General features: G+C 38.8%; 1 protein-coding gene across 17 annotated transcripts in view; it reads left to right on the forward strand.

Annotated features, from left to right (window-relative positions):
* CDC27 (cell division cycle 27) overlaps positions 1 to 27809 on the forward strand; it is a 71340-nt gene that overhangs the window by 10744 nt on the left and 32787 nt on the right. For 6 of the 17 annotated variants that reach the window (XR_002337068.2, XR_002337069.2, XM_003131307.6 and 3 more), the window contains exons 2-9: positions 519 to 594; positions 5195 to 5342; positions 7448 to 7573; positions 16384 to 16481; positions 17246 to 17400; positions 17506 to 17717; positions 19190 to 19304; positions 23041 to 23156. Coding sequence is in view for 7 of the 17 variants with exons in the window: in XM_003131307.6 (XP_003131355.2) it covers positions 519 to 594; positions 5195 to 5342; positions 7448 to 7573; positions 16384 to 16481; positions 17246 to 17400; positions 17506 to 17717; positions 19190 to 19304; positions 23041 to 23156 (1046 nt within the window). In the remaining 10 variants the exon portion in view is untranslated. Of the gene's footprint in view, positions 1 to 518; positions 595 to 4866; positions 5343 to 7447; positions 7574 to 16383; positions 16482 to 17245; positions 17401 to 17505; positions 17718 to 19111; positions 19305 to 23040; positions 23157 to 27809 lie in introns of all 17 variants that reach the window. The other 11 variants (XM_013989920.2, XM_021066795.2, XM_084984118.1 and 8 more) reach the window with 5 other exon arrangements.

Here is a 27809-nt window from a genome sequence, read left to right on the forward strand (position 1 = left end):
AGAGCACCACCAAGCATGGGTTGATAGCTACTGATCTAGACAGGAGTAGCACTAAAATGTACTCAAATGAGAACAGAAACTATTTGTTACTGTGCTGCTAGTCTAGAAAGTGCCTGGCACATATTAGGCAGTCAGTAAATATTTATTAAATGAATGAGTACTAGAGCCCGCCAGTTCAGAAAGTTTTATGAAGTAAGTGTTATTTAAGCTGGATCTTTAGGGATAAGCAGTTTATAAGAGGAGGTAGGTGAATGGAGCCCACAGTCCCCAGTGAAAGAAAAGGAAGTTCAAACACACAGAAGTCTAAAAGTTCATAGAGAGTTGAGTGAGTAAATTCAGCTGTGTTAGGAGCCGTACTATAAAGAGCCTTATTTAACACATTATAGAGTTTGCACTGTAGGCATTGAGGTTTTATTACTTAGTCATGTTGATTTGAGTATTACATGCAAGGATCTGCTAAGAGTTACCATGAAACTCTTTATGTTTCTATATTTATGTTCTTTTCCCTCCACTTGCAGGCTGCTATATGGCAAGCACTAAACCACTATGCTTACAGAGATGCAGTTTTCCTCGCAGAACGACTATATGCAGAAGGTTTGTAATCTATACATTTCTATAGAACTATAAAGGAAAAAAACATAAAGCATTCTGTCACTTTTTATGACTGTAACAAGATTCTGGGTATCACTTTTGTCTTATCTTTATGATGACACTAGTTCATCAAAATTTTTCTTTCTTGGTATCTGTGTATCTCATTTACATGCTACTTTTAATACCTTTGTAGAGTTGCTTCAGGTTTTGTATCAGATTCACCATTTTGATGTATTTTTGCTTACTTGACAATATTGAGGCAGAGTTCCCCATCATGGCTCAGAGGTTAACAGACCCGACTAGGATCCGTGAGGATGTGGGTTTGATCCCTGACCTCACCTAGTGGGTCAAAGGTCCAGCATTGCCCTGAACTGTGGTGTAGGTTGCAAATGTGGCTTGGATCTGGCATTGCTGTAGCTGTGGTGTAGGCTGGTGGCTGTAGCTCCACTTCAACCCCTAGCCTGGGGACTTCCATATGCTGCAGGTGCAGCCCTAAAAAGCAAAAGAAAAAAAAAATTGAGGTATTTTGTCCTGCATATTTATAACTATGAAGAATTCTGGGTATCTTCTCAAGTGTATGTTTTGAATTTATTCCTGTTGCTGTGAGCTGTTGTCTTATTTATTGCATATTTGCCCCAGATTATTCGCTTTTTTTTTTTCTCTTCTCATTTTTTTTAGGGCCGTACCTGCAGCATTTGGAAGTTCCCAGGCTAGGAGTCAAATTGGAGCTACAGCTGCTAGCCTGTGCCAGAGCCATAGCTATGCCATATCCAACCCGCATCTGCGACCTACACCACAGCTCACAGCAACACTGGATCCTTAACCTGCCGACTAAAACCAGGGACTGAACCTGCATCCTCATGGATACTACACCACAACAGAAACTCCCAGCTTTTTTCTTTTTTTGTAATCACATAGTTTTCATTTCATTATGTGTAATGAATTAAGACCTTGTTCTTTCCAGTGAACTTTTTTTATCCGAGATTCAACTATTTCAATTCATTGACTTAGATTATTTCACACAAACATCACACACATCAAACTCAATTCATGCAAAGCTAGATTCATAATGTTCCCATCCTAATCTAGGACATTACTTTCTCTTACTAGAAAAGCTTCCTAATTGATTTTCCCGTATCTATCCTTCCTTGCCTCTTCCCTTCCCCCTCCCAAATCAACCAATTCTCTTTTACTTTTTCTTTTTTTTTTTTTTAAAAAAAAGGGCCGCACTTATGGCATATGGAAGTTCCAGGCTATGGGTTGCATCAGAGCTGTAGCTGCCAGGCTACACCACAGCCATAACAACATGGGATCTGAGCCATGTCTGAGACCTACACTGCAGCTTGCAGCCACACCAGATCCTTAACCTCCTGATCTGGGCCAGGGATTGAACCCTCGTCCTTATGGATACTAGTTGGGTTCGTTAAGCACTGAGCCACAATAGGAACTCCTGCTAGTTGGATTCTAAAACCACTGAGCCACAACGGGAACTCCTCTCTTTACTCCTTAAAACCCTTTAGAGACATATAATAGCTATAAGAGTCTGTCTCTAAGTCTTTGCACAGCTTGCAAAGCCCTGCATGATCTGGCCATCTGCTTTCTCCTCACGGATTGCCGTTTCCCCCTCAAACACTAAGGAGTCTTAAAACGTCTTCCAGCCCTCTTATCTTTGGTGTATTTACTCCAAGCATGTTTTCAAAGTGTTTAAAAATATTAATGCCCACCATATACAAGTACAAAACCAGTTAGTACTAAAGTTTAGGGTGTGAATAAATATAGAGAAAATTAAAAACTAGGAATAGTATTAAAATACTGAAGTTGTGTATGTAGATGGCATGTTCAGAAATGACTGTGAAGGATGGAATGAGTCATTCATCATATGTAAAGTACTGCACTCAGGCAATTTAAAACAGCAAAAAAAGGTGATGAAACAATTACTTGAGCTTGTGGCTCAATGCTATGTATTGTATATCCCACATTGATGTTACATGACTCTTCAGGGATTTTAAATCTAGCAGGTCAATGATAATCATTTAATAATACACATAGAGCTCTCACTATGTGTCAGGCAGTGTCCAAAGTATTCTACATATATTAACTCATTCAGTTGTAATGGCACTAAGTACTTAGAGGTGTAGTTATCACTGTGTCCTTGTTTTACAGGTGAAGAAACTGAGGGTCAGAGAGGTTAACTTGCCTTAAGTCACATGGCTAATAAGTGGTAGTGGAGAATCCAAACTCAGTTTGGCTCAAGAGTCAGTACTCTAATCCATGTGCCATACTGTCTGTAGGTGATGTGATAACTTAAAAAGATATTCAGGATAAAATATGTACCACAAATCATAAATAATTCCATAGGGTTTATGCCATTTGAATACTTAAAACATTAGAGGTTTGACAGGGCAGCACACAGAGTACTCTAACCTCTAAGGAGTTCTTTCTGATAATTGTGGAGTGTATCAAGACTAGATAGAGAACACACACCTCAGAAAACTTTTCAGATCTTGCCAAAAGGGGTCCATTTTGAGACAGACTGCTCATTTAGATTATAAGTCAACATGAAGAGGTGTCTATCTGCTTTAAAAGCACTGAACGACTAATCATCTTCCTATTTGATGGAATGTATCTGAAGAGATACAAGCTTAAACCCCTCTTGATTACTTTGGACTTGTATTAAATGACCTAACCTGTATTTGAAGGCTGATCTGTTTTAAGAAGAGGAATTTCAGTATTGTTCTGTAATTTTTTGTTTGTTTTCTTCACGTAACAATGCATTCTGGAAATCTTTCTTTTTTCTTTTTTTTTTTTTTTTTTCATTATAGCTGGTTTACAGTGTTCTGTCAATTTTCTGCTATACAGCATGGTGACCCAGTTACACATTACAAGTATACAATCTTTTTGCTCACATTATCATGCTCCATCGTAGGTGACTAGACATAGTTCCCAGTGCTATACAGCAGGATCTCATTGCTTATCCATTCCAAAGGCAATAGTCTGCATCTATTAACCCCAAGTTCCCAGTCCATCCCACTCCCTCCCCTTCCCCCTTGGCAACCACAAGTCTATTCTCCAAGTCCATGCTTTTCTTTTCTGTGAAAAGGTTCATTTGTGCCGTACATTAGATTCCAGATATTAGTGATATCATATGGTATTTGTCTTTCTCTTTCTGACTTCACTCAGTATGAGAGTCTCTAGTTCCATCCATGTTGCTGCATGGAAATCTATGTTAGGGTTTTTTTGTTTGTTTGTTTGTTTTGTTTTGACAGCTGTAGAGTGTTTGATCATAGGCTATACCCTAATTTAACTCATATAGGGTTGATTGACCAATATTGTTTTAAGAGTGACTCTGTGGAATCGATGTTTACTTTATTCCTCATTATAAAGCATAGCCATCCCAGGACCACCCATGAGTTTTTGATTGTTTGGCTGCTGCATGCAGCGGCTTGATATGGGCTCTCAGTCTCAGACCAGGAATTGAACCTGGCTGTAGTAGTGAAAGTGCCAAATCCTAACCACTAGACCACCAGGGAACTCCCCAGTTTTTCTTTTATAAATTATCCATTCTTAATGTTCATTTCAGTAGAAATGATTGGCTTCTTGAACCATGGATTCTGTATCTGTGGATTCAACCAGCTTGCAGATACGGAACCTACAGCTACAGAGGGCTGATTGTATGTTATGGACCTTATAATTCCTAATCATATATTTTCATTACAGCTCTTAATAAAGTGTGGCAAATAAATGTCGTGCAGATATCTGTTACTATATCCAGACTATTTGCAGATCCTGTTATTTTGATCTCTCCATACTTACTAGCAAAGCCATGAGCAGCCTTAGAATTTTTCTGAGGTTAGCACTTGAGGCAGATATTGTCAGTCATTTGGAGTTAGTGTTCCAGGTGAAATCTGTTTATCAGTACTCCCTGTTTTTTGTTTGTTTATATATTTATTTATTTTCTTTTTTCTTTTTAAGGCTGAACCCCTGGAATACGGAAGTTCCCAGGCTTGGGGTTGAATCAGAGCTCTACCTGCCAGCCTATGTCACAGCCACAGCAACGCCAGATCTGAGCCTGAGCCGCATCTGCAGCCTACATCACAGGCTAAGTGGATTCTTAACCCACTGATCAAGGACAGCAGTTGAACCCGTGTCCTCATGGACACTTGTCAGATTGTTACTGCTGAGCCATGACAGGAACTTCTAATACATTGTTTTTTTTGTTTTAAATAGCATGCTTGATTTTTGTTGTTGATTGTTGCTAAACTTGTTTATTGCCAGATAAACAATGATTACTGGAGTTCCTGTCGTGGCTCAGCAGTTAATGAACGTGACTACTACCCATGAGGATTTGGGTTCAATCCCCGGCCTTGCTCAGTGGATTAAGATCCGGTGTTGCCATGAGCTGTGGTGTAGGTCGCAGATGCAGCTTGGATCCAGCATTGCTGTGGCTGTGGCTGTGGCCCGTAGCTGAAGCTTCAATTTGACCCCTAGTGTGCAAACTTCAATATGCTGTGGGTGTGGCCCTAAAAAGCAAAAAAACAAACAAACCTATTACCATTCAACATACTGAATAATAGTCAATTTCTTTTTTCATGTGTATTCTTAGTACACTCAGAAGAAGCCTTGTTTTTACTGGCAACCTGTTATTACCGCTCAGGAAAAGCATATAAAGCATATAGACTCTTGAAAGGACACAGTTGTACAACACCGCAATGTAAATACCTGCTTGCAAAATGTTGTGTCGATCTCAGCAAGTAAGTTTCTAAATCTTTTCTAATTTTGTTCTACTTACATTGTAGAATTCTAGGTAAAATCCTTTTGATGGACTAAACTTGATTGACTCCTTTTCTCCACTCTTTTTGGTAATAGAGATTTGCTGCTTCAGTAACTTGAAATGTTTACACTGTTACCTGTGGTATTATTTTTGTTATGGAGAGATTTCATTCTTACGGTAATAAATAATAGGATTTAACTCTGGAGAAACCTAAGTTATAACTGATTCCTATCATTTCCTAAGATGATTCTAAGTATTATTTCTTTTCCTTTGCTTTCATTGCTAACCCAATTGGAATAAGCCCAAAAAACTATTTACCAATTCACCTGATATTAATGTTCCCTTGTGTCTAGATAGTTGTATAATTATTTGCCTTTCAAGATCATTCTATGTGGGAATCATTACTCTTTTGAGGCAGATTCAGGAGAGTACCTCTTCTGCATGTTATAGTTAAACCAAATCAGCTATTCTGAATATGGAATCAACTAGAGATTTAGGTAATGTTCTAACTTTTTTCTGTGCTGTGAGAAATAGAATAATGATAAAGGTGACTAAAGAGATAATGTAAAAGCCTATGTGTGTATTTAGTTTGTAGGTTTACACTGAGAAGATACAAATAAGCCTCATGAAGTCTCCATAGTCTGTTTGTCCAGTGTCTAATTGATAACTTTTAAATTAAAGCTAGCTAAAATATCTGAGACGTGTGTTACTGAGTTATTTGTATTCCAAAGATCCTAATGTTAAATTCTCTAAAATCTATTTGTCAGTTTCATAAGCCAATACTTAAATTAGACATTCTTATCCCATTTACAAATATTTATAGTTTTTTAAAAGTCCTACTGATAAAAGAACTTAAGATTATCACCTTTTATGTTTAGGATACGGTGTAAGCTTACTTGAGAATTTTTCACGTGATGATTTGGGAAAACATTAAAACACAACCCATTACAAACTCTGATATGCTAAAAAATATATAGTGAAATCAGAGCAAATTTTTTCCCCTTTGGGAAACATTTGTAATTTTCTATATCAAGAAAATATAATTGACAAAAAGAAATGAAGAGTTGTTCAAATTTCATTTGTTTTTTTTTTGTTTTGTTTTGTTTTTTTTTTGGTCTTTTTGCTATTTCTTGGGCCACTCCCGCGGCATATGGAGGTTCCCAGGCTAGGGGTCGAATCAGAGCTGTAGCCACCGGCCTACGCCAGACCCACAGCAACGAGGGATCCAAGCCGCGTCTGAGACCTACACCACAGCTCACGGCAACGCCAGACCCTTAACCCACTGAGCAAGGGCAGGGACCGAACCCGCAACCTCATGGTTCCTAGTCGGATTCGTTAACCACTGCGCCACAATGGGAACTCCCAAGTTTCATTTGTAAAAAATAACTGAGGCCATTAAGTATGCATTTTTATTACTTATGTAGTGTGCTTGCAAGTTCCAGCTTCAAGGAATTACATAACTAAGAAGGATCACATCTGTTAATGAAGAACCATTTACATTTTCCCCCCAATATAATGGTCTTCCATTTCCTTTGACATGCGTAATATGTATGTTGTTCAGGCTAAATTTGAACATACAGAAACTATTGTTTTTAAAGGCAAGACTGAATTTTTTTTTTTTTTTTTTTTTTTTTGCCTTTTTGCCTTTTTGTCTTTTTAGGGCCGAACCCTCGGCATATGGAGGTTCCCAGGCTAGGGGTTGAATCGGAGCTGTAGCCCCTGGCCTACACCAGAGCCACAGCAACGCCAGATCAGAGCCACGTCTGCAACCTACACCACAGCTTACGACAATGCCGGATCCTTAACCCACTGAACAAGGCGAGGGATCGAACCCACAATCTCATGGTTCCTAGTCGGATTCATTTCCACTGCACCAGGACTGGAACTCCAGGACAAAAAATTTAAGATCATAAACTACCAAGTTCCCAAATGATTCTCAATACATGTTTATTGCTGTTTTATGGGTACCATGAACTTTTTACTTTATCTCCATAGTAAGAGGTATATTGATAATGAAGAATGTCTTTATACACAGTGCTTTTTGTATTGACTTTTTTTTTTAATGTGTAAATTTGTGTTTTAAAGGCTTGCAGAAGGGGAACAGATCTTATCTGGTGGAGTGTTTAATAAGCAGAAAAGCTATGATGACATTGTAACTGAGTTTGGTGATTCTGCTTGTTTTACTCTTTCATTGTTGGGACATGTATATTGGTAAGTAAGAATGATTCAAATTACTAGAAAATTGTTTCCAGTAACAAAATACTTTGTGGTTTAAAAAAAACAAAACAAAACAAAACCCGCCTTTGTTGGGGAGTTGCTGTCATGGTTCAGTGGTTAACGAATCCTACTGGGAACCATGAGGTTGCCGGTTTGATCCCTGGCCTTGTTTAGTGGGTTAAGGATCTGGCGTTGCCTTGAGCTGTGGTGTGGCTCGGATTCCGCGTTGCTGTGGCCCTGGCATGGGCCAGGGGCTACAGCTCCGATTCAACCCCTAGCCTGGGAATCTCCATATGCCGCGGGTGCAGCCCTAGAAAAGGCAAAAAGACAAAAAAAAACACCTTTGTTGATCTGTGTTTATCAAAAATATTTGGCTGAATAGTATATAGTCTTATAGTTCCATGACCTTGTTAAACCTGTAAAATAGCAGAGATGTGGATCCTGTTTTTGACTGCCTACTTTGTCTTAATGATAAGTTGCTGCAGTAGCACTACCTAATAATTGAGTGCACATGTAGGGGTCTTGTTGTTGTTGTTTTAACTTTGAATGAGGAGACTTGAATGAGGAGACTACCTTCTTGAGGGAAAAGAAGAAAAAGAGTGAAGTTTTTTCTATAACATTAAATACATGCTCTGCTCTTTATAAAGAAGTTTGAAGGCACACTTCAGTAATAAAGAAGAGCAGTTTCCATGGAGTTCTTCTGTTAAGGATCTGGTATTGTCACTGCTGTGGCTTGGGTCACTGCTGTGGGGCAGATTTGATCCCTGGCTCGCGACTTTACAGGTCATGGCAAAAAAAAAAGAATAGCAGTTCCCATCTGGTATGTTATAATGAATTTGAGAAATTTCCTACAAAATAATAGTGATTTTTGGAGTTCCCATCATGGCTCAGTGGTTAACGAATCCAACTAGGAACCATGAGGTTGCGGGTTTGACCCCTGGCCTTGCTCAGTGGGTTAAGGATCCTGCATTGCTGTGAGCTGTGGTGTAGGTTGCAGACTCAGCTTGGATCCTGAGTTGCTGTGGCTCTGGCGTAGGCCAGTGGCTACAGCTCCAATTTGACCCCTGGGAGCCTCCATATGCCATGGGAGCGGCCCTAGAAATGGCGAAAAGACAGACAAAAAAATTAAAAAAAAAATAACAATAGTGATTTTTAAAATAACTTTTAAAATTATTTAAAATTTATTTACATGTATTTAAATTGTCTTGTAAAAGCAAGTGAGAATGAATTCAGAGTTGTTATAATAATTTTGTTCTCTCTGATTTTTATTCTGAAATACTCTAAGTTGGGGAGTAATTAAGTAATAGGAATTGTTTAGCTGCCCATGGGAGGCTATCTCGTGTAAATGTCATTTGTGGAATGTGGGGGAAATGTTTAAGGATTTCTTTTCTAAGAATTAGGTTAGCATCTGTTTTAAGATAGATTGATTCTAGTTTAAATAGTAGTTTTAAAAAAAAAATGAAAGTGTCTTTTTTTTTTTTTTTTTTTTTTTTTTTTTTTGTCTTTTTGTCTTTTTTGTCTTTTCCAGGGCCACACCCACAGCATATGGAGGTTCCCAGGCTAGGAGTCCAATCGGAGCTATAGCCACTAGCCCATGCCAGAGCCACAGCAATGCAGGATCTGAGCCATGTCTACAACCTACACCACAGCTCGCAGCAACACCAGATCCTTAACCCACTGAACAAGGCCAGGGATCAAACCCACAACCTCATGGTTCCTAGTCTGATTCATTAACCACAGAGCCACAACGGGAACTCCTGAAAATGTCTTTTTGAATAAAATAAATTATTTGCTGAAATTTGGAGCTCATTTTCGGATGGCATCACTCTTTTGAGTAAGTAAAGATACAATATCAACATCTTCATTTATCTTAATAGAAGGACTTGGAGTGATGTATTAGTTCATATAACTATGATTCTTGTCATTTATTCAAAAAACCTGAAAATCCATCTCCTATTATAGCTAAACACCATACTTTGCACTAGGAATGTAAAGGTAAATAACTCACCATCCCCTTCTCCCTCCCCCAAAAGTTTATAATAAAGTAGGAGGAGAGAAGCAGGAAATAAAAATATAAATTTTGGAGTTCCCTCCATGGCTGAATAGAAATGAATCTGACTAGTATCCATGAAGACGCAGATTTGATCCCAGGCCTCACTCAGTGGGTTAAGGATCTGCTGTTGTGGTGAGCTGTGGTGTAGGTCACAGATGCAGCTTGGATTTGGCGTTGCTGTGACTGTGGTGTAGGCCAGCAACTACAGCTCTGATTCAACCCCTAACCTGGGAACCTCCATATGCTGTGGGTGCGGCCCTAAAACACAAGAAAAAAAAAAAGTTTATAAATTTTTATCATTGAAAAGTGCTATGATAAATTTGAGCAGTATTTTGTTTAAATGAGGGAAAAATCACTACTGCCTAAGAATAGAGGTAAGATAGTAACAGAGAAACTTGATAGAAAAGTCTTTTTTATTTCTTTGACTTCTCAGTATCAAGGAAATTAGAAATTAGGGTAATTCCCATTGTAGCTCAGAGTTAACCAACCCAATGAGTAGTATCCTTGAAGACATGGGTTCAATTCCTGGCCCCACTAGTGGATTAGGGATCCAGCATTGCTGTGAGCTGTGGTGGAGGTCACACATGTGGCTTGGATCTGGCATTGCTGTGGCTGTGGTATAGGCCGGCAGCTGCAGCTCAGATTCAACCCCTAGCCTGAGAACTTCCATATGCCATGGGTATGGTCCTAAAGAAGAAAATTAGAAATTAGGAAATGGGCAAAGTACTTAAATGGGCACTTTACCAAAGAGGGTATGTGGATGGTAAATAAACATATGAAAAAGTGTACCAAGTCATTAGCCATTAAGGAAAGGCAAATAAAAACTACCATTAGAGGAGTTCCCTGGTGGCTTAGTGGGTTGAGGATCCAATGTGGCACTGCTGTGGTGTGGGTTCAATCCTTGTCCTGGGAACTTCTTCATACTATGGGTATGGCCAGAACAAAAAACCTAAAATACTACCATTAGAAGTCACTACATGCCTATTAAAATGGCTAAAATTAAAATTACTGACAGAACCAATTGCTAATGAGGATGCAGAGCAATGGAATTTCTCATACATCGTTGGTGAGAATGTAAAATGCTACTTGTGTGTGAATATTCATAACAGCTTTCTTTGTAAAAGCTCCAGAATAAGATCAACTCAAATTCAGTGGGTGAATGAATAAAAATTACATTCATACAATGAACTACTCAGCAATAAAGAGGCACAAACTATTGATAAACATAATAATGTGGATAGATTTCAAGGGTATTATGGCAAGTGAAAAAGGCCAGTTTCAAAATTTTACATACTATATGATTTTATTTACATAACATTGTTATGACACAATTAGAATAATAGACAAATCAGAGGCTCTCAGAGGTTAAAGATGGGGCAGTGGTGTGGCTATAAAGAGGTAGTTGATGGATTTTCTTTGGGATGTTGGAGCAGTTCTATATCCTGATTGTAGTGTTAGTTACACAAATCTTTACATGTGATAAAAATTTCATAAAACTACACAAACGAATGCAAGTAAAAACGCTGCAATCCAAATTAAGTCTGTGGTTTAGTTTACAATGTTATACTACTGTGAATTTCCCAGTTTTGATAATTGTAATGTGATTATATAAGTTACTATCGAGAGTAGTTGGGTGTAGGAGTACATGGGAACTCTATACTATTTTTATAACTTCTTTAGGAGTCTAAAATTATTTCAAAATAAAGTTTACTAAAACAAAGTAGGAGAATGTGTTAAATCACAAAAATGCTGTATATGTATTACTATTTTAAAACAAGATCACTTGTTTTGAAGTGATCCTTTTAGAAGGTACAGTTGTGTCAGGTCCTAACCATGAGGAAGGAAGGTTTTTCACCTTCTTTGTAGAAATAAGTTATTTTTATTCATCATAAAGATTAAAACTTTAAGTATCCATGGAGTGCCCTGGTGGCCTAGCAGTTAAGAATCCAGTGTCACTGCTGTGGCTTGGGTCACTGCTATGGCATGGATTCAGTCCCTGGCCTGGGAATTTATGCATGCCATAGGCACGGCCAAAAAAAAAAAAAAAAAACAGTTAAGTATCCAATGTGGCACAACCCTGCTCCAAAAACTGGCTTTGGCTTTTCATTTTAGCCATCATCTGCCTGTCTTGCAACCAAAGTGGCGCACAGTAATCTAGATACATACATATATGCAGTTTTGTAGCTACAGCTTGTTATGGTTATCTTTATCTCTAGTAATTCGATAGATACTTCATCGATCTTTTTGTCTACAACAGCACATAAGACTTCCATCTTTAGGACACAATTGATCCTAAGTCTGGTCCTTAGATTAACCTATTTCTTTGCAGTGCCATTTAAATAATTTTATTATCCCAATTCTTTGAAAAACTCCTTTCTGAATTTTAGTTTAAAAAAAAAATCTAAAGTTGGAACACTCCAAGCAGTTTCTCTTTCTGTTGAATAGAGATCTATCTCCCAGATTCAGTTATTATAATTCCACTCTGCCTTCTTCCCCAATTAGCGTTTATATTATTTACACACACCAGTATTTATCGATGTGTGTGCACGTGCCTGCGCATGCACATGTGTATCTGATCTCTTCTTAGCAGACATTTTGTTTAAATTTCTTTCATTTTCTGGACTACTAATCAGATCATGGCCTTCTGCTCTGGCACAGTGGATTAATGGTCTGACCTCCCAGCCCATCACAGTGGGATAAGGACCCAGCATTGCCATAGCTGTGGCATAGATTGCAGATGCAGCTTGGATTCAGTCCCTGGCCCAGGAACTTCCATATGCTGTGGATATAGCCAAAAAAGGAAGAAAAAAAAATCAGCCCTGCCAACTTATCAGAGGTTTAAGAAAATTTACCTTTTGCTAATGTAAAAAAGAAAATAAAATTTAAATAATACCGGAGAAGAAATTTTCATCACAATCAATCACCTCTTACATTTTCATAATATTTTAATAGATTATTTTATCTTTGCTGAAACAGTTTGTCCCCCACTTTTCTGGCCTATTATTATTTAGTAATTCATACAGTCTACTCAGTGCAACTTTTAAAAGTATTAAAGTGCCTATTTTATGTTGCATTGTACAAGCAAAGCAAGGGAATGAGGTTATTGAAAACAGGAAAGAGATAATGTAAAAATAAGGAATATGGAGCTCCTTCTGTGGCTCAATGGGATCTGCAGCATCTTGGGAGCGCCGGGATGCGGGTTCGATCCTCGGCACAGCACAATAAGGATCAACGTTACCGCAACTGTGGCTTAGTTTGCAGCTGTGGCTTGGATCTGATCCCTGGCCTGGAAGCTCCATAGGCCTTTGGGTGGCCAAAATAAAAGATAAATCTAATTTCATGTCCTCAGAAAGCTTATAATCAATTGCAAGAGAGCACACATGAAAAAATAAATATGCAAACCATGGTTAGTTACATAGATGAAGGAGCTATATAACATGAGTTAGTTTAGGTGAGAAGCAGTAAGCATTGTTGGAAGCTTGAGATAATCCACAAACACTGAGATTTCACCATACTTTTCCTTTCCTAGCCTTATGTTAAAAGTTACCAAGCAGTGATTTGCCACTTTCCACTCCTATTACTTTGAAAAAATACTCTTTGTTTCCTATTATTTAGTTACTCTTCTATCCATGGTAAATGATTTTATCATTCTTTTTTTTTTTTGTTATTTCCCCAATAAAATTTTTTCTGCTGTACAGCATGGTGACCCAGTTACACATACAAGTATACATTCCATTTTTGCACATTATCATGCTCCACCATAAGTGACTAGACATAGCTACACAGCAGGATCTCATTGCTAATCCATTCCGAAGGCAATAGTCTGCATCTATTAACCCCAAGCTCCCAATCCACCCCACTCCCTCCCCCTCCCCCTTGGCAACCACAGGTCTATTCTCCAAGTCCATGCTTTTCTTTTCTGTGAAAAGGTTCATTTGTGCCATATATTAGATTCCAGATATAAGTGATATCATATGGTATTTGCCTTTTTCTGACTTACTTCACTCAGTATAAGAGTCTCTAGTTCCATCCATGTTGCTACAAATGACATTATTTCATTCTTTTTTATGGCTGAGTAGTATTCCATTGTGTATATATACTACATCTTCCTAATCTAATCATGATTTTATCATTCTTGTGACAATTACACCTTTAAGAAATTTTGTGTAGGAGTTCCCGTCGTAGCGCAGTGGTTAACGAATCCGACTAGGAACCACGAGCTTGCGGGTTCGGTCCCTGCCCTTGCTCAGTGGGTTGACGATCCGGCGTTGTCGTGAGCTGTGGTGTAGGTTGCAGACGCGGCTCGGATCCCGCGTTGCTGTGGCTCTGGTGTAGGCCGGGGACTACAGCTCCGATTCGACCCCTAGCCTGGGAACCTCCATATGCCACGGGAGTGGCCCTAGAAAAGGCAAAAAGACCAAAAAAAAAAAGAAATTTTGTCTAAACACCCCTTAGATATAGAGGGTGGGTTTTTTTTGTTTTTTTTTTTTTGCTTTTTAGGGCCACTCCTGTGGAATATGGAAGTCCCCAGGCTAGAGGTTGAATCAGAGCTACAGCTGCCAGCCTGCACCACAGCCACAGCAACACAGGATCTGAGCTGCATCTGCAACCTACACCACATCTCACAGCAACACCAGACACTTACCCACTGAGCGAGGCCAGGGATGGAACCCACAACCTCATGATTCTTAGATTCGTTTCTGCTACACTACATCAGGAACTCCAGGTATAGACTTTTTTTTAATGGCCATCCCCCCAGTATATGGAAGATCCCAGGCTGGGGATTGAAACCGACCCACAGCTGTGAATTAGACTACAGCTTCAGCAATGCCAGATCCTTTAACCCACTGAGCCAGGTCAGAGATTGACCCATGCTTATGCAGTGACCTTTGCTGCTGCAGTTGGATTCTTTGTTTTTTGTTTTTTTTGTTTGTTTGTTTGTTTTGTCTTTTTGCTATTTCTTTGGGCCGTTCCCACGGCATATGGAGGTTCCCAGGTTAGAGGTCGAATCGGAGCTGAGCTGCCAGCCTACGCCAGAGCCACAGCAACGCGGGATCCGAGCCGCGTCTGCAACCTACACCACAGCTCACGGCAACGCCGGATCATCGTTAACCCACTGAGCAAGGGCAGGGACTGAACCTGCAACCTCATGGTTCCTAGTTAACCACTGCGCCACGACGGGAACTCCTGCAGTTGGATTCTTAACCCACTAGGCTATACTCCTTAGGTATAGACTTTGATACATCATTTATTCTAGTTTCCTAAGGAGATCTTTTTGGTTCAGTGAGATACACTGACAGCGCATAAGCAGATTACATGTTTTAATTGTTAGTTGCTTTTGAAAATCTAAGTTAGAATCCATTTGGTCCTTTATAAAGCCTTAGTTTTTTAGAAGAATTACTGTATCATAATATTTTTTTCCTATTAGATAATGAATTTTGACCTTAGACCAGCGTGAACAGTATTTTTTTAACCTGAAAACTCCAACAAGTCTCACTAAATAAGTTAACCCTCAATCCCATCTTCCCTCCTACTTTTTTTTCTCCTTTTACTTTTTTATTTTTTCTCCCCTCCCATTTAAAAGCTAGGGAGGCAGCAGTGCTGTTCTAATAGTTTTCAGATTGTTTCAAGTATATAGGATCCCAGAAATGTTTCTATATTCCGTCTTTTTTTTTTTTTTTTTTTTTTTTTAGGGCCTCACCCAGGGCATATGGAGGTTCCCAGGCTAGGGGTCTAGTCGGAGATGTTGCCACTGGCCTACACCACAGCCACAGCAATGCCAGATCTGAGCCACATCTGCGACCTGCACCACAGGTCATGGAAACTTGGGATCCTTAACCCACTGAGCAAGGCCAGGGATCGAACCTGCAACCTCATGGTTTCTAGTTGGATTCGTTTCCGCTGCGCTATGATGGGAACTCCTCTATATTCTAAATGTAAGCCATTATACACTTGATTTAGAAAAAAACATAATTCATTAAGAGCTACCGCCTCTACTTTGTTAAAAAAAAAAAATCTGATCATTTCAATATCCTTTATTTAAAGCATTTAAGTCACTTTCAGCATTGCTACTGGGGTTATTTTTAAAATCAAGACTAAGACTGAAACATTTGGGCGTTTCGATACCTCCTTCAGTAATTCTAACAGACAGGAAATTGAAAGCAATTTTCATATTTAACAGGGCAATGATTTACATTCCTTTCAATTCATATTCTGTTTGCTTTCAACTGACTTTTAACTTGAACTGCCACAAATAATAGAGATTGGAAGATGGTAAGAAAGAGATATTGGGATTTCCATTGTGGCTAAGTGCTAATAAACCCAACTAGTGTCCATGAGGTTGCGGGTTTGATCCCTGGCCTTGTTCAGTGGGTTGAGGATCCAACATTGCTGTGAGCTGTGGTGTGGGTCGCAGATGTGACTCTGATCTGATCTGGAGTTGCTGTGGCTGTGGTGTAGGCCAGCAGCTGCAGCTCTGATTCAACCCCTAGCCTGGAATTTCCATATGCTACAGGTATGGCCCTAAAAAAAAAGGAGAAATTGATAATTTAAGGAAGAATAGAAGAATATTCTTAAAACTTACATAAGATTTCCCTGATTTTTTATATCAAAAGTTTCTTTATAATAGATTTCTTTTTAAATTTTATTAGAGTATAGTTACCTTACAATGTTGTATTAGTTTCAGGTGTACTGTAATAGACGTCTTTAAAAGGTTTTGTAGCTTATCTAATCTATTTGTTTGTCTTTACAGCAAGACAGATCGACTTGCCAAAGGATCAGAATGTTACCAAAAGAGCCTTAGTTTAAATCCTTTCCTCTGGTCCCCCTTTGAATCATTATGTGAAATAGGTAGGTTTGTAGGGGTGGCTGGAGGAGGATTCTCCCATTTCTTCTTCCTCTTTTTTTTCCCCTGCTTCATTTTTGGAGAATGATACAAATTACCTATCCTCAAGAAAAAAATTTTCAAAGTTAAGGAGTTTTAAAATTGAGAATAAGAAATAAGGTAGAGTCATATGTTTCAGGAATAAATGTGGCCTTTCTTGTGTCTTGAGTTTTATTGTGAGTATAACACTAGCTGAAATAGCTTTCTGGATAAGAAAAGAAATTAATAGAATGCCCAGAGCAGAAAATGTTCTATAAATAAGACCTTGGTAATATGGGAAAAAAGTATCTCAGTATATATGCTGTAGGATACATGAAGGATCATTTAAAAACATTGTTGTGTCTATATAGAGAAAAGTGCTTAAAACTAATACGATTTCTACAAGGTTTCACCTCTCCACCCTCACTTCTTACCTTGAGCAAAATGAGATATAGTTGCTTTCTGCTTTAAAACAAACACAGACATTTGCATTTTCTGTGATTTATTATACTTAAAGTCAATGTCATTGCAATTTAGTTTTATTTCCCAAATTTTAAATTTATAGCTTTATCTTAGTGAATTTTTATAATAAATTAATGGGTGGGCTTATGGGAGATAAAATCTGATTCATTAAAACAAACAGAACTGTAAAACTCTAGATAAGGCCTTATTTCCGCTGATTTTTGCATGCTTGAAAAGAACTTTAATCCTCATTTCCTCAAAGGCAAGCTTTTTTTTTTTCCCTTCACAGGTGAAAAGCCAGATCCTGACCAAACATTTAAGTTAACATCTCTACAGAACTTTAGCAACTGTCTGCCCAACTCTTGCACAACACTAGTATCTAATCATAGTTTATCTCACAGACAGCCTGAGACAGTTCTTACAGAAACACCCCAGGACACAATTGTAAGTGTATCATACACTGGTGTTTGAAATATTGTGAAAATGAAAAACAATGATCTGAACTCCATAACGTATTGTAAATGACATGGTAGAAATTTTCTGTTTCAGGAATTAAACAGACTGAATTTAGAATCTTCCAATTCAAAGTACTCCTTGAATACAGATTCCTCAGTATCTTATATTGATTCAGCTGTAATTTCACCAGATACTGTCCCTCTTGGAACAGGAACTTCCATATTATCTAAACAGGTTCAAAATAAACCAAAAACTGGTCGAAGTTTGTTAGGAGGACCAACTGCTCTTAGCCCATTAACCCCAAGGTAAGACAAATAGAAGATACTTTAAAATGTGCTATGATATTAAATGATCATACAGTAATTCCTGTTATTAGTAATATAAATTAATATGAACAGCAAACTTCTAAATCATAATGAAAATAAAAGTATTTAATAAGTCAATAATGAACCTTTTCGATTTTCAGAAAATGAAGTGAAATAAATGCAACCCCTGTGATAAAAATTTCATATTAAATATTGGAGAAATTTTTAAAACTTAAGAATGCCTTGGAGTTCCCGTCATGGCTCAGTGGTTAACGAATCTGACTAGAAACCATGAGGTTGCAAGTTCGATCCCTGACCTTGCTCAGTGGGTTAAGGATCTGGCATTGCCGTGAGCTATGGTGTAGGTCGCAGAAACGGCTCAGATCCTGCATTGCTGTGGCTCTGGCGTAGGCCGGTGGTTACAGCTCCAATTTGACTCCTAGCCTGGGAACCTCCATGTGCCGGGGAGCAGTCCTAGAAAAGGCAAAAAGACAGACCAAAAAAAAAAAAACTTACGAATGCCTTATTCAAGAGTTCCCGCTATGGCCCAGTGGGTTAATGATCTGGCTTGTCTCTGTGGCATTGCCAGTTCAATCTCGACCTGGTGCAGTGGGTTTAGGATTCCGTGTTGCCGCAGCTATGGCATAGGTCACAGATATGGCTTGGATTCAGTCCCTGGCCTGAGAACTTCCATATGCTGTGGGTGCAGCCAAGAAAGGGAAGGAAAAAAAAGAAAAAGAAAGAATGCCTTATTCAGCTGGTGTATTCATTAAGAGATACTGTATTTATTATGACTGGGTATCAGTGAATAACAGTGAACCTTTTGAAATGTAATATTTATGATATAATCAGAGTGACAGCAATGGTTATTGTTAAAGTGCTGTGTTCCAAAACATGGAGGAAGGGTTAACACCTATCAATATGAAATATATTGTCAAAATTATCAGAAATATATATATATATGTGTGTGTGTGTATAAATATAGAAACTCAGCCCAGGGGATGCCTAGCCAAAATAATCAAAAAGTTATACGCTAGAACAGACTATGAATTGGGTCCTGGGGCCATGTAGCTGCTAAAATAGTATGACCCTAAGGTTACAAAACTCATTGAATCCACAGATGGATTCATTGGTCTCTAGAGACACTTTCTCTGTAATAGGGTCTAAATCCCATAAATTCCAAGAATTTGAAGTAATATGATAATTTAAAGCCACTCTTTATTTCTAATAAATCTCCTGAGATCAGCAGTTGCCACTCAATTTAGTTCCTTCTTTGATTTTTAATTTTAATTTTAGTTATGGTGGGTGGAATAGTCTGAATTCACAGCTTATTTTTAATCTACCCCTCAGATCTAAATGCCCCCAAGACTGATTTGCCATTCTTTTCCTTTTAGACCTTCTAATTTAAGTATACTGCTGCTTTATATATGCCTTGATGACTTTTTGACACCTTGATTTCAACCTCTTCTCAGTTTTGGGATTTTGCCATTAGAAACCCCAAGTCCTGGAGATGGATCCTATTTACAAAACTACACTAATACATCTTCTGTAATTGACGTGCCATCCACCGGAGCCCCTTCAAAAAAGGTATTTTCCATGTAAAAAATACAGTTTTGGTACTGATGAAAGAAATTCATTTAAAATTCCAATCTGTTAAAGGCAATTTCAGAGAGAATCTAACTTTATTTAATTGATGTTGCCTTAGAGTTATTGATCTAAATGTAGAAGGTCATCATTATCATAGCTTCCTGGTTATAGCAGGAGACACAAAGCAGGTTGCTCCTTTGGCCACATAAGTTTATAACTCACAAGTATAGTTTATTTCAACATATAGCTAAATAAACATTCAGATTTTTACTTTTAATTTCTTTTTTTTTAACAGAAATTATACCTGCCGTAATTTTTACTTGTCCCCGCCACTATGTTTGGGTTTTTGTTTTTCTTTTTCTATTTAGGGCCGCACCTACAGCATGTGGAAGTTCCCAGGCTAGCTGTCAAATCAGAGCCGCAGCTGCTGGCCTATGCCACAGCCACAGCAAATGCCGGATCTGAGCCACATCTGTGACTTATGCTGCAGCTTGAGCAATGCTGGATCCTTAACCCATTGAGCGAGCCCAGGGATCAAACCTACATCCTCATGGATACTAGTCGGGTTCTTCACCCACTGAGCCACAAGGAGAATGCCTGTGTTTGCTTTTTAATTGTACTAAATATTAACATAAAAAAAATTGACTCACATAAAGCCATCCATTTCTGATAATAAAATTTCTATGATGGATCCTCATAGATGGGGAGTAAATTTGTAGTAAAATGAAAAGTGTTTGACAGTATCCTTAGAGTAAATACTGCAACCAGAAAGTGCCATTTACTTAAAACATATCTGTGGTGCAGCATATCTTATGTGAGAGTTAAACTAGGTTATATAAAATGCCTATTGCCAAGAAATGGAAGCTAGATGAGTCATACTGGTATGCGAATGACTGCTATAGGTCCTTTACCCTCTTGGAGACATCTCTTTTTGTTTTTACTCTTTTACTCTTGAGTCTACAAAAAAAATTTTTTTTTGCCACACCTACAGCATGTGGAAGTACCCAGGCCAGGGATCAAACCGGAGCCACAGCAATGACCGAAGCTGCTGACAACGCTGAATCCTTAACCCACTGTGCCATAAGAGAACTCCTGCAAAATTTTTTCCATGATAGCTTCTTTTTTTTTTTTTTTTTTTTTTTTTTTTTGGCTTTTTAGGTCTGTACCTGAGGCATATGGAGGTTCCTAGGCTAGGTAGGGGTCAACTGGGAGCGACAGCTGCCAGCCTACACCACAGCTCACAGCAACACCTGAGCCTTAATCCACTGAGCAAGGCCAGGGATTGAACCCACAACCTTATGGTTAATAATCGGATTCGTTTCCACCACACCACAATGGGAACTCCCCATGATAGCTTCTTAATGAGTGATAATAGGAACTACAAGAGTGGTAAAAAAGGGACTTAGTAGTTAATGCTTGGATTATTTTAAATTGATTTTTTAAAGTTGTCAACTACCTGCTGTTATATGGGAGTGAAATATAATTGTGGAAATTAGTTTATTACAGTCATGAGAAGGCATAGTAGGATGGTAGTTAGCATGCCAGGTGAAGTAGGCCAGAACCAGGTGAGTCAGAGTAATTAAGGACAAGTTAGACAGTGAATAGGTACGTGATTTCAGCGCCCAAATAGTAAAAGCCACCTCCTGTCTCAACCTCTTCTGTCTCTGGTCTTGCCTTACTCTATCATAAGACATGCCTGAAAAAGCTACATACTTCTAGGTCTGACCTAAAAATATCAAACTGAGTAGTGAGTTCAGTAGGTAGTTCTTTGTTGAATAAGAAAGGGCCAGAATTGACTTTTCAGTTTTGTCCCTTGGGTGAATGTAGAGGTCTCAATCTGGAGGAGGAGAAGAAACAATTATAAAAGTTTTATTGTAAGGTGGTGATATATTAGGTGGAGATATTCAGTGGGTAATTCATTATAGAGGAAAGAATATGGCCAGGTGATAGAAATAATAACTGAAGAGTTAAAATGTCCAGGCTCTCCGAGAGAAAGAGAGAATAGCTAAGGAATTTAATATAAAACAGTAAAAGAAAGAATGGCCAGCAAGTGAAGTGGTAGGACAAATAATCAAGATATTATACTATTTTGGAAGTTACACAACTTTGAAAAAGGAGGGCATGCATGACCAATGATGTTAAATGCAGAAAGTGGCAGTTCCCATTGTCGCTCAGCAGTAACTAGTATCCATGAGTATGTGGGTTCGATCCCTGGTCTCACTCAGTGGGTTAAGGATCTGGCATTACCATGAACTGTGGCATAGGTCACAGAGGTAGCTCAGATCCCACACTGCTGTGGCGTTGCTGTGGCTGTGGTGTAGGACCCCGATTCAACCCCTGGCCTTCCATATGCCACAGGTGCGGCCCTAAAAAAAAGGGCAGAAACGGCCAAATTAAGGCTTTCCTATGTGGTGAGAAGGTGATTATTAGTGAGTGTTAATAATGTGCAATTTGAGAATTATGTGCAGTGACTATCACAGTAAGAGTTAGTTTTGGAGAAATTTATTTAGTAATTTTTTTTTTGTTTTTGGGGGGTTTTTTTTGTATTTTTTTAGGGCTACACCCTTGGCATATGGAGGTTCCCAGGCTAGTGGTCAAATCGGAGCTGTAGCTGCCGGCCTACACCACAACCACAGCAACCCAGGATCTGAGCCGGGTCTGTGACCTACACCACAGCTTACAATGCCAGATCCTTAACGCACTGAGCAAGTCCAGGGATTGAACCTAAGTCCTCATGGATACTAGTCGGGTTTGTTAACCACTGAGCCAGGACCGGAACTCGGGTAATAAAATTTTTTTAATAATCCACTGACATAATAGTCAGAGGTCACTTTATAAAGAAGCCAAGTGATGAAAATAAATAGAAATAAGGTGATAAATTAGAGAAAATAGAAGGGGCAAGCAGAGAGCAGTTAATAGAAGACTGAACACATCAGAAAGAAGTACTCATTCTTGGAGTTCCTGTGTGGTCCAGCGGAAACGAATCCAACTAGTGACCATGAGGTTGCAGGTTCGATCCCTGGCCTCGCTCATTGGGTTAAGGAACTGGCGTTGCTGTGAGCTGTGGTATAGGTCACAGACATGGCTCAGATCTGGCGTTGCTGTGGCTGTGGCATAGGCCAGCGGCAACAGCTCCGATTAGACCCCTAGCCTGGGAACCTCATATGCCGTGAGTGCAGCCCTAAAAAGCAAAAAAAAAAAAAAAGAAGAAATACTAACTCTAAGGGCAGTGTTGTTAGAATTTGAAATATAATCAGAATTTTTTTTTAATCTCCTGTGAATTGCTGTGGATCTGTTTTTACTAAGAGTCAAGGGGTGTAAAGTCTTAACTGGTTTTTGTTTTGTTTTGTTTTGTTTTAATGTGTATACTTAGCTTAATAATAAATCTTGAGAATAGTAGCTGTCTTAAAGTTTTTTAGCACTTACCTTAGCTGAAATTATAATAAGCGGCTTCTAGGAATTTTGAGCCTTTCCTTGGAAACCAAAGTGAAAGATGAAAGAGTAGTATAAAGGTAAAAATACTTAGATTAATGTGAGGAAATAGGCTGATGTTCATTCTCATATAACATTAATACTTAAAATGACATAAATATGACATTAATAGTTTGTGCTTTCAGATGACGGAATATATTATGAAATCTTGCATTGGGAAAATGTAAATGGACCTATCATGATTCCTTTTATCATTTACAGTGTAATATATAATTCACAAACCTTAGACTTATGTGTTTTACAGTCTGTTACCAGAATCGGCCAAACTGGAACAAAGTCTGTCTTCTCACAAAGTGGAAATAGTCGAGAGGTAACCCCAATTCTTGTTGCGCAAACACAAAGTTCTGGCCCACAAACAAGGTATTTATTATGGTGTCATTATTTAATATTCTTCAGCTTTTCTTGTTGCACAACATGATTATAATTCTTCAGTTTAGGCAGATTTTGACTGTTCCAAAAATTCTAAAATGACTACTGCAAATTTTGAGTATGTTGAATTTGAAAATTCTAACTTACTGGAAAAGCTAGTTTAATTTTTAGTTGAGTATTATAATACAAATCAACACAAGAGTTAGCTAAAATATCTTCTTATTCTACTTGCATATATAGGCCAGGCCAGGGATTAAACTTGTGCCACAGCAGCAATGGGAGCCACTACAGTTTCAACCACAGGTCCTTAACCCACTGTGCCACAAGGGAACTCCTCTCTTATTCTTAGGGTTTTTTTCTTTATCATTAGTCTTAAGCCATTTGATTGTGATGTGCTCTAGTGTGTTTTCTCCTTTCTTGGCCTTCAGATTCATTGAGCTCATTGATCTGTGAGTTAATGGTTTCATCAAATTTAGCTAATTTTTGGCCATTATTTCTCCAAATACTTTTTCTGCCCATGTCCCTCTCTCTCATTCTGAGACTCCAAGTACCTATATATTGGACCGTTTATAAAATTGTCCCACAGTTCACTAATACTCTGCTTTTTTGTTTCTAGTCTTTTTCTTCTTTTCCATTTTGGATAGTATTTACTACTGTGTCTTCAAGCTAAGGAGTCCTTTTTTCTGCTGTGTCTTATATGCAGTTAATCCCAGTCATGTGTATATACGTATATATGTTGTTGTTTTTCTGTCTTTTTTGCCTTTTCTAGGGCCGATCCCTTGGCACATGGAGGTTCCCAGGCTAGGAGTCGAATTGGAGCTGTAGCCACCGGCCTATGCCAGAGCCACAGCAACAGCAACGTGGGATCCTATCCGCGTCTGCAACCTACATCACAGCTCACAGCAATGTTGGATCCTTAACCCACTGAGCAAGGGCAGGAGTCGAACCCGCAACCTCATGGTTCCTAGTCGGATTCGTTAACCACTGTGCCACGACGGGAACTTCTTTTTTTTTTTGTCTCAGACATTCCATCTAGAAGTTTGATTTGGTTCTCTCCTTGTCATGCCTATTGCTTTCTTCTACCTTTTTTTTTAATGGCTGCATCTGTGGTGTATGGAAGTTCCCAGGCTAGGGGTCAAACTGGAGATGCAGCTACCAGCCTACACCACAGCCACAGCAATGCCAGATGTGAGCTGCATCTGAACCAACACCACAGCTCATGGCAGTGCTGGATCCTTTAATCCACTGAGCAAGGCCAGGCATTGAACCCAATCCTCATGGATACTAGTCTGGTTTCTTAACACGCTGAGCCACAATGGGAACGCCTACCTTTTTGAAAACAGGCTACTATATTTATAGTAGCTCTTTTAATGATTTTATCTATTAAGTCTAACTGTGTCATTTCTGTGTCTGCTTTTTATTGATTGATTTTTCTCTTCAGTATAGGTTATATTTTTCTGGTTCTTTGTATGCCAAGGTTTTATTTTGTTTTGTTTTTGGAGGGTGTTTTTTTGTTTTGTTTTGTTTTTTTGTTTTTGTTTTTGGCTATACCCATAGCATGCAGAAATTACCAGGCCAGAGATCCAGCCTGAGCCACAGCAGTGACAATGCCGAATTCTTTACTGCTAGGCCACCGAGGAACTCTCTACAGTTCCCCTCTTTGTAGCTCTCTTCTTTCTGGCGCTGGGACCTGCAGTTTCTAGCTGCCTTAGTGTCCCTAAATTCTCAACATTTTCTTCTCAACACATGAAGACCACTGAGCTATATTGGTGTTCCTTTTCCTTGCCCTGCATCCTCAGAACTTGCCTCAGGCCTGTGCTACTTGCTGTATCTTAAAAACATTGTTTCATATATTTTGTTTGGTGTTATAGTTGATTAAAATGGAAGAATAAATCTAGTCCATATTACTCTATCATAATTGGCAAAAATCTATTTTACTTAGTACTCTTAGATAAATCACCCAGGAGTTTGTGTGATGTTGTTTTCTCTACATATATTAGCCTCTAAAAATCATTCCTATAATCTTTCCAAGGCATTTTCCTGTAACTACTAGGACATTTCATATTTGATTATAAAGCCATGAAATGATTCTATTTACAAAATTTTTTTTTTAGGAGTTCCCACTGTGGTTCAGGGTAATGAACCTGTCTAGTATCCATGAGGATGCGAGTTCCATCTGTAGCCTTGCTCAGTGGGTTAAGGATCCGGTGTTGTTATGAGCTGTGGTATAGCCCACGGAGGCGACTTGGATCCTGCATTGCTCTGGCTGTGGCATAGGCCAGCAGCTATAAGTCCAACTCGGCCCCTAGCCTGAGAACTTCCATATGCCTTGGGTGCAGCCCTAAAAAGGAAAAAAAAAAAAATTAATATAACTGGTACATTGTCACAGTAGGTAGTAAGTGATAGAGCCTGATTTCAAACCTCAACAATCTGATTCTGGAGCATATGCCTTTCATTGTCAAACATATGCAGCATCCTATTTCACTTTTCTGATATCTATCAGACCTTGAGTTTTTTTTCTCTTGTCAAATGGTCCTTTGGAGCTAACAGAACCCTAATGAAAATTATAGGAATGTTTTCTTTAACTTCCAGCCTCAGAGCTCTCTTAATATTTTTATTTCTACCCCCACAAGATATATATTACCTTTATGTAGCCTTTTGTCTTTTTTTAAATGATTTTTATTTTTTCCATTATAGCTGATTTCAGTATCCTGTCAGTTTTCTACTATACAAAAAGTGACCCAGTCACACACACACATACATATTCTTTTTCTCACATTGTCCTCCATCATCTTCTATCATAAGTGACCAGGGATAGTTCCCAGTGCTATACAGCAGGATCCCATTGCTTATCCATTCCAAAGGCAATAGTTTGCATATGTTAACTCCAGATTCCCAGTCCGTCCCACTCTCTCCCCTTCCCACTTGGAAACCACAAGTCTATTCTCCAAGTCCATGAGTTTCTTTTCTGTGGAAGGGTTTATTTGCACCATATATTAGATTCCAGATATAAGTGATATCATATGGTATTTGTCTTTCTCTTTTTGACTTATTTCACTTAGTATGAGAGTCTCTAGTTCCACCCATGTTGCTGCAAATGGCATTATTTTCTTTTTATAGCTGAGTAGTGTTCCATTGTATATTTATACCACGTCTTCTTAAGTCATTCGTCTGCCGATGGACCTTTAGGTTGTTTCCGTGTCTTGGCTATTGTGAATAGTGCTGCCATGAACATACAGGTGCATGTGTCTTTTTCAAGGAAAGTTTTGTCCGGATATATGCCTAAGAGTGGGATTGCTGGGTCGTATGGTAGTTCTATATTTAGTTTTCTAAGGTACATCCATACTGCTTTCCATAGTGGTTATACCAATTTACATCCCACCAACAGTGTAGGAGGGGTTCCCTTTTCTCCACACCCTCTCAAGCATTTACCTGTGGACTTACTTATGACAGCCGTTCTGACTGATGGGAGGTGGTACCTCATTTTAATTTTGATTTGCATTTCTCTAATAATCAGTGATGTTGAGCATTTTTTCATGTGCTTGTTGGCCATCTGTATGTCTTCTTTGGAGAAATGTCCGTTCAGGTCTTTTGCCCATTTTTCAATTGGGTTGTTTGTTTTTTTGCTGTTGAGTTGTATAAGTTGTTTGTATATTTTAGAGATTAAGCCCTTGTCAGTTGCATTGTTTGAAACTATTTTCTCCCATTCCATAGGTTGTCTTTTTTTTTTTTTTTTTTTTTTCTTTTTTTTTAATGGTTTCCTTTGCTGTGCAAAAAGCTTGACAGTTTGATTAGGTCCCATTGGTTTCTTTTTGTTTTTATTTCTGTTGCCTTGGGAGACTGACCTAAGAAAACATTTGTACAGTTGATGTCAGAGAATGTTTTGCCTATGTTCTCTTCCAGGAGTTTGACGGTGTCTTGTCTTATGTTTAAGTCTTTAAGCCATTTTGAGTTTATTTTTGTGCATGGCGTGAGAGTGTGTTCCAGTTTCATTGATTTACATGCAGCTGTCCAGTTTTCCCAGCACCACTTAATGAAAACACTGTCTTTTTCTCTTTTTATGTTCTTGCCTACTTTGTTGAAGATTAATTGACCGTAGGTGTCTGGGTTTATTTCTGGGTTCTCTATTCTGTTCCATTGGTCTGTCTGTTTTGCTACCAGTACCACACTGTCTTGATTACTGTGGCTCTGTAATATTGCCTGAAGTCTGGGAGAGTTATGCCTCCTGCTTGTTTTTTGGTTTTTGTTTTTGTCTTTTTATGGCCGCATCAGTGGTTCCCAGGCTAGGGGTCCAACCGGAGCTTCAGCCACCAGCCTACACCACAGGCACAGCAATGTGAGATCCGTGGTGCATCTTCGACCTACACCACAGCGCATAGCAATGCCATATCCCCAACCCACCGAGCAAGGTCAAGAGCGAGGGCAGGGATCAACCTGTGTCTTCATGGATACTGGTCGGGTTCATTAACCACTGAGCCATGATGGGAACTCCTGCTTGGTTTTGTTTTTTTTGTTGTTGTTTTTTGTTTTTTTGCCTTTTCTTGGGCTGCTCCTGCAGCATATGGAGGTTCCCAGGCTAGGGGTCCAATCGGAGCTGTAGCCCCTGGCCTGTGCCAGGGCCACAGCAGCAGGGATCCGAGCCAC

The sequence above is a fragment of the Sus scrofa genome, chromosome 12, assembly GCF_054392235.1.
Source record: "Sus scrofa isolate SSC_HxYL_T2T_F1_AM1 chromosome 12, Sscrofa_HxYL_maternal_Yorkshire_Landrace_v2.0, whole genome shotgun sequence".
Lineage (NCBI taxonomy): Eukaryota > Metazoa > Chordata > Mammalia > Artiodactyla > Suidae > Sus > Sus scrofa.